This window comes from Dromaius novaehollandiae, chromosome 1, assembly GCF_036370855.1.
Source record: "Dromaius novaehollandiae isolate bDroNov1 chromosome 1, bDroNov1.hap1, whole genome shotgun sequence".
NCBI lineage: Eukaryota > Metazoa > Chordata > Aves > Casuariiformes > Dromaiidae > Dromaius > Dromaius novaehollandiae.
In genome coordinates, this window is record NC_088098.1 from 52,708,223 (window position 1) to 52,715,950 (window position 7,728).

The 7,728-nt window shown below is 36.6% G+C and overlaps 1 protein-coding gene across 16 annotated transcripts in view; it reads right to left on the reverse strand.

Moving 5' to 3' along the window:
* The window catches only part of TNRC6B (trinucleotide repeat containing adaptor 6B), a 141,970-nt gene that overhangs the window by 48,945 nt on the left and 85,297 nt on the right, over positions 1-7,728 (reverse strand). For all 16 annotated transcript variants that reach the window (XM_064512115.1, XM_064512110.1, XM_064512141.1 and 13 more), the window contains one exon: positions 2,859-2,946. In XM_064512115.1, coding sequence (XP_064368185.1) covers positions 2,859-2,946 — 88 coding nt within the window. The remainder of the gene's footprint in view (positions 1-2,858; positions 2,947-7,728) is intronic.

Sequence of the window (7,728 nt, forward strand, 5' to 3'; positions counted from 1 at the left end):
AATTCTTTCAGATTCTGGAAGTGAAGTATTACAGTTAAAGTGCAATAAAAACTGCCCCCTATATAAGAGTACCCATACAGCCAATTGTTGTGGCTAGCAACAAAATTCCCACAGGGTAACTGTAGGTGAGTGTAACAATCTGTCTCTCCTGCCACCTTCCCATTTCACTTTTCCCATGACATCATCTCTTACAAGAAGAAAGCTTAAACATTACTGGATTAATTGTCGCAACTACAAAAAAATGTCAGCAATACCTATAAAGCGCCCAACTTCAAAATCTCTTGAATGCAGTAAGTTGATTACTAAAGTGAGCCATCCTGCCGGCCAAGGTACTCAATATCTGCTTTTGCTGTATTTCTATATTCTTACAGCATAACAGATTTCTAGACGCAGTAGAAGCAAACATACCACTGGCATATTCTCTGGAATCGTTCGTATTCTAGCATGTTTTGAACCTGTCGATCATGAGTTCCACTACACAATAAGGGCAAACCCCTAAAGATAATCATGTGTCAGGCTCTATGACACCTATTCTTAAAAGAAATTGCTGAACTAGTCCATAATTCTGGAAAGCACAGTGACAGTATAGAATAATGAAAGTAAAAGTAAAAAGCAGTTTATTGTTTAAACCAACCAAGCCAGAACTCTTTTGTATGATAAAGAATAAAAAGACAAAGTCCACTGAATTGCTCTGACATCATTTATTTTGCAAGGATGCTCACTGCAATCTGCAAAGCAAAATATTCACTAAAATATAAAATCTTAAGTATCACAGATCACAATCCTGTGAAGTTATAAGTCTCCCAAGACAACAAGAACATACCAACATCTGTAACAAGCCAGAAGTCAATTTTCACTTCACTAGTTAAAAATCTCATAGGTGTCGAATTATGCCTGGTTTTGGAGCACAGTTAAAATTCTGTAACGCACTCAAAGCGACTCTGATGTTCCACTACTAGAAAACCAAGCAGAAAAAATAGTTCAGGAATCCAATTTTTAGATGTAGTAAACCTATCAGCATTACAATTGGTGAATAGTAAATACGCTCAGTAAACAAAGCTTCTCTTCTTGGAAGAACCCACTTTATCAAATCTTTCAAGAACTACATGTTCTTGAGAAACTACAACTACAACTGCAATTTCCTTCAGGGAAGAAGAAAAAAAAAAACCCCAGAACTTGTCTACACTGCATCTCTTGCCTAGTTAAAAGACACACTGCAACTCTTGCCTAGTCAAAAGGCTCTGCTCTTGTGATTTTTCAGGTCTAGAATACAAAAGCTGAGAAAAAGTGGCACTGTATCTCAGACTTAACAGCCTTCATCTCTCTGAGGGACAGCTGTAAGCACTGGCAATCCAGGAGTGGATATACTGACAGGAAAGGTTGAGCCAATCTCAACCTTCTGACAAGCTACAAAACAGCCCCTGGGTCACCAAGCACAGAAATTCAGTCTATAATTTTAGTTGCATAACTTTTGGTGAAGCTTTTAAGTGTTTCAGGAGCTCTACACAGAAAGAGTTGTTTCATTTTATATAAACTCATTTTAACACATCTGACTATCAGCACTATCTGGAAAAAGATACCCTCAAATCATTTATTACTGCTTATTTAGTGAACACCACCACAATCACTAAAAACAAAAGCACATATCCGTGTTCTGCCCATTCAGCTGCCTGCTTCTCTATTCCTAGATATCTTTCTTAAGCATTACTGCTAAGTTCTGTCTCTAGGAGATTAACGTATTTACAGTGTTTACCCTTCCCAAGATTTTGGCAAAGTATCATAACATTCAATCTTACTGAGCAACTTAACATGAAAGGGGCTGCCACACAGTAAAGCTGGCCAATCTCCTTTGCATTCAAAGCACTGACTCCTCAGCAAACACTCTCAGCACTGTTATCAAGATGATTGGTACAACCTTTTCAAATCCCCATTGTACCACTGTATATCAGCATATAATCCTCAAGTCACTAGTCTTTACTTACTCAGTACAAGGTTCAGCACTTCCTGGCCCTGTCCATAGTTAGCTGAAAATATATCATCCATTTTGTCTTTGTATCAACATTAAATAGCAACACTGAAGCATCGAGACCATCAGACAGACTGAAGAAACCTTATTCTCTAGCTACTGGTATTTTGCAGTAGCCTTGGGATAAATCAACACAAAGGAAAGATAGAGACTAAAGTAAATACAAGAGAATTACACTGGTTTAACTACACCCGCTTTAAACTGCTCCACTCAAACCAGTGAAAAAGCTGGTTTTAAAAATCCCCCGGATAAGCCAAAATTAAAATGGCATAAAAGAATGCCGGTGCTGGCTTTTCTCAGCCAAAACCTATAGAACCTAACACAGAGTAACATCTGATCTTTCGTAAAAACAAAACAAACCAAAAAAACCTGAGACTAATGAAAGTAAAACCTTCTGCTCCCAATTTTACAGAATCATTGAGGCTAGAAGACACCTCCACAGCTCATCTAGTCCAGGCTCCCACCAGCTCAGAGCAGGATCACCTAAAGCAGGTTGTTCACAGCTGTGTCCTGTTGGTTTCTGAGCATCTCCAAGGATGGAGATTTCTTCAATGTAATTAATACTTCAGAACACAAAAATATTTATTCTTTTTTTCCACCTGACACACTAAGGAGAAGAAATGCCAGGCTTACCAAACGAGAAAGTTGTGGGTTTTTTTGTTTGTTTTTTTTTAAAAAGGCAGAAAACCTTTAATGAAGCATCACTGCATGGTAATGGACCTCAGACAAGCTGGAGTTTTTAAGTTCAAATATAAACCAGCTAAAATCTGCTACCGACCACAACACTATTTATGCTCCAGCTGGATAAAAGAATTCAAATATCAAAACATACCTTCTGAGCAGATTCCTTCTTTTTCTTATCCTCTTTTTTCCTTTTCTTGTCTTCCATTAACTGTTCTTCCCTTTCTTGCTCCTTCTCTCTGCCAAAACATTAAAAAAAAAAACTGGTATGAGCACAATCAAATTCTATAAACAAAGCCACACACAGCATCTCCCTCTTCCTCCCAAGAAAAGGAGTCAAGATAATAGATTCTTCTGATTGTCAAACTTTATTCACATTTGAGGGGTTCCGTCAAATTGAGATTAAAACAAAAAACCCTCCATCTAAGTCAATGTGGCCACAATCATGCCACTTGCTGTAAAACGGAAAATTCCTTTATTCAGTTTAGGTCTCTACAGCAAGGACCGTATATAAACCACATGCTTGATACTAGAAAATATCTTGAAGACATTTTGGCCAAAGTATCCTTTTAATTGGGTTGTGCTATTATTTAATGAACAGTCTTATGAATCTTTTCATATGGTAAAAAAGGGTAAGTTGTAATTTAATGCAAGATGGTTTGGTCTGATACAATATTTATCTTCACAAGGGAAAGAGATTATTCTGTTGCCTGTAGCAATGCCATTTGTAAGAGATTAGAAGTGACATATCAAATCTAAACTATCATTTATTATATAAATCACTAATTTAATTTCTAGGCTATTGTATCCACTCACAGAATTTTTGTGATGAAACTTATATATTACTTTCCAGGGAATCTCCCCCTCGCCACAATAAGAACCTTTAAAAAAAAAAAAAAAGAAAAAAAAAAAGAAAAAAAAAAGAAAAAAAAAAGAAAAAAAAAGAAAAAAAAAAGAAAAAAAAAGAAAAAAAAAGAAAAAAAGAAAAAAAGAAAAAAAGAAAAAAAAGAAAAAAAAGAAAAAAAAAGAAAAAAAAGAAAAAAAAAGAAAAAAAAGAAAAAAAAAGAAAAAAAAAAGAAAAAAAAAAGTACAGCTGCTATTGTTGTCAAGCTATCGTCTTGTTGCTACGTTTTGCATCAAATACGAATGTACCAGAAAACAATTGGTTAACTTACTGCATATATGCTATTGGGTGAACTGTTTCTATGGTGAATCACATTTTCATTAATTGATTCTCTTCACCTGCTGAAAGTGAATTAAGACCTCCAAGATTTCAGGTGACTTGGAAGACAGGAAGATTAGGACAATTAATGTAAAGAGATGATCTGACAGATCAGGGGCAGGACCAAAGAAAGGGGATATGTATTCTACAAATGGGAAACAGACAACATATATACATCTATGATCTTTCAGACCATGATTTTAATTTAGACTAATGAAGACTGATTTGTGAAGTTATGAGATACCAAGTTTTTAAATGCACAGAAATATCTATACTACATTGTGGGGCAGGATTATTTTAACATATCATGTTGACTATTCTGTAAGAATTAACAGCTTTAAAAACAAAATTTTAGTTTACCCTAGCATTGAACTATTTATTAAAATTATTCACAAGCCAAATCCTTTCTTGCAACTGCAGTTTGCAAATAAGAAGAGTCGAGTTGGCTGTGCTGTCACATCAGCTTTTTTTTCAGAATTTTCCCCCAATGGTAAGTTGCATCACATTAGGTAATATTTATGTTTGCATTTTCACCAGATACTGCCAAGCTTGTGTGTAAAGAGACATTTACGTAACCAGTCACATTCATTCACAGAAACAAAAATATTTTGAAATGCTACCTGTTAACAGTTTCTGAGCCTGATCCAGAAGAGGACTTTAAAGAACTCTCTAACTATAAAGGTTCCATGGATACTGCTAAAACTGGTTGGTCTCTTGAGGTTAGGCTCTCCTTGGTGGAAGGAGAGCAGGACGGCTAAGGACAGGAGTTCTTAGCAATACCAACCTCAGGTTACGAGCAAATGCAATTTGTACACGCTGGCAGGTTTGGTCCCCCTTTAACAAAATTTGAAGCAAGCGTACTACATCAACAAGTGTTTTATGCCCTTAGTCAAGTACTGCATAAGTCAGGTCAATTTTTGCTCTCTTCTGTACTCTAGATCAGAGCACACTTCCCAACCTTACACTCTAGCAAGAAAAAATCCCACAGGTTTTCAGTTTTACTAACAAGTATAATGACAGAATACATCTGGGAGGTCAGTGCACTTTGTGTTGTCATGGCATCACAACAAAATTTTCAGTTTTCTTTAAGCCACAGATTGTAAGCAATACAAAAAAAGGCTCTCCAGTGACATCCACATCTTCCAAAGTTACTACAACCTCAGACCACACTTACTACTTTTACGTTGTCAGGTTATGCATATCTTTTGTGTTGTGGTGCCAGTTATAAATTTACTGGTTCAAAAACAAAACAAAACAAAACAAAAACACTTTAACTTTTGCCTGCTACAAGAAAGAACTGTCTTAAGACAGATCCTGAGAAAGGATAGGATCACAAAATAAAATCGGTTTACAATAACTGTCTGTCACACAGTCAACCTTCTACTTAAGAGCACCTTCCTTCTTCTTGAAAGCAAAAGAGCAGGAAATGGAAAGGAATCAGAAAAAACTAACCTTTGAAATCAAAGCTGAAGCTATGGCTTACAATGACAGGCAGTACTACTAATAAAAAGAACTGAGGATGGAAGATCCACAGCCTGAAAGTAAATACCTAGTTATGGCCACCTGTCTTTTTGATGACAAGTTCAGAAAAGGGAGATGCTGCTCCTGCCTTGCTTTTAGATAGATATGAACAACTATCTGTGGCATTAAGATCACAGAGAAGCCCTTTGTTTTGAATGACTACATTCCCTCCTTCCGTTGTTTTATTAGCGATATGTACTTAATATTCCACTAAGCAGCACATCTGTCAACCACTACAACAAAGCGACCAAATCAATACTTACTCATTTAGGCTTCAATTCACAAAATACCTAAATTCTGCTGAGCTGAAAGGGATCTGAACACCTGGGCTAAAATATGCAAGACCATAAAGTTCTTGACCAAACCTAATGGAAACCTCACAAACACAGGAAATATGAGTTTATTCTCTCCAAGTGACAGAGGAAGAATCAGAGATACAGACAGGCTAGTAACATAACATTATGTTCCCAGTTCATCAAATTAGGGAGAAAACAGCTTACTACAATTTTGGATATCACACTTGCCATCTTCCCACTTTCACTTTTCCCTTCATTTCACTACTTACACTTTCAGTTTTATAATCACTAGTTTTTCTTTTCAGTTGTATGCAAGATCAGAGTTTCTTGCCTTTTATTCAAAGAACTCCCTCGTTAAAACGCACTTCTGTTTGTTGACAGTGGGTACTAAGAGTTGTACAAAAATACTTCACTAGCAACAAACCTGAAAAACATTAACTTTACCCCAAAAGCATTATAAACGCTTTATCATTAAAATTATAATTATGCTGATAAAACTAGTGTCATCTGGCTTTCAGTCAAGCCAGCCAGCGATGGCTGCAGGTTAGCATATCTGAAAACAACGTAGAGAAGAAAGGGCAACCACATGATGGTCTGGTTGCATTTTTGGTGGGGTATAAGGGGGCGTGCGCTTTTTTGTCTTGACATTTTCTGGAACACCATGTATCGCAGGCTGCTGAACACTGACAAGCTCTCAGTCTTCGCTGGTCCTCTTCGCTCTGACTACAGAATTACACAAACTAGCGTTCAATGCAAACTGCAGAGACCAAAGTACACTAGAGAAAAAAAAATTGCTATGTTAAGTTTTCCAATAAATTTAAGATGAACAAAACTTTCTCACCGATTTTTTGCAGAAGAAAGCGCTGCCTATCAGTCTTCTATCATTAGCTAAATGACAATTCTTTCCGACCCACTCAAGGAAACCAGGGTTCATCATGTGTTACCAGTTGCTTATACTGACAAGATCAACATGGGGAGAAAATTCATCAGCTAGTGAATTCAGAGTAATACAATGGGGTGTGGTTCCGCTTTTTGTTACCAGCAAATAGTTATGGGAATACTGACACACCACAACTCTGAAGCGGAAGTTTGCTAACTAGCAATCAGTAGCCAGCTTTTTACTCTAGTTTTCTTCCAGAAAGCATGTGCAGCTTTTAAAAACACCACCTAACAATTGCACTTTTAACATTTTCCACAAAACCTTAGAATCAACACTTTATTGAAAAATGTGTTTTAAAAAAACTATTACAGAACTTATTTGCAAGTACTAAAAATAAGGCACATTAACAGCTAAAAAACGAAGAGAATCTATAGCTTTTAATTCACAATTTTATTTAAAATCTCCATAGTTATGATGCAGTACACTCAATACCTTGTTCTCATAAAAAACCTCCTGCAGCTAAGACAAAAGCAATTGTTTTAGAGAAAAGGAGCTATTCTAGCTAGTTAAAAAAAAAAAAAAAAAAAAAAAAAGAGCCCAAGTCATTGTCAACATAAATCCATCTCCCCCACCCCTTCCACCCCCCGCAAGGCATTCAAGGAAGCATACCCTCCTCTGAAATTCATATTCTGTGAACGAGTATCCCCAAACAATTTACCAATTTTGGAAAACACTAATTTCCTGCAAAATCCTAACACTGATTTTTCCAGAAAACTCTTATTTTTACAAAGACTCCTTATTTTGGGGACGTATGGACTTGAGGCACAGGGAGACCACATAAGTTGACTTCCAAGTACTTGCTATCGCCAACCAAAGGTGAAATGAGATGATGCATTACATATTATGTATTATCTGCCGGCAACACGCTTTGAGATGTAGAGATAACGCACCACATACAATATTAGTCTATACCAAGAAGACCCCAACCCTATAAGATCACCCTCGAAGTAAAGCCGCACAAAAACATAAACACGTAAGAAAAGCAAATTCTTAGAAACTCAGGAGTGGCCCTTTGGCGTATATAACTCTCAATTCCTTCCGC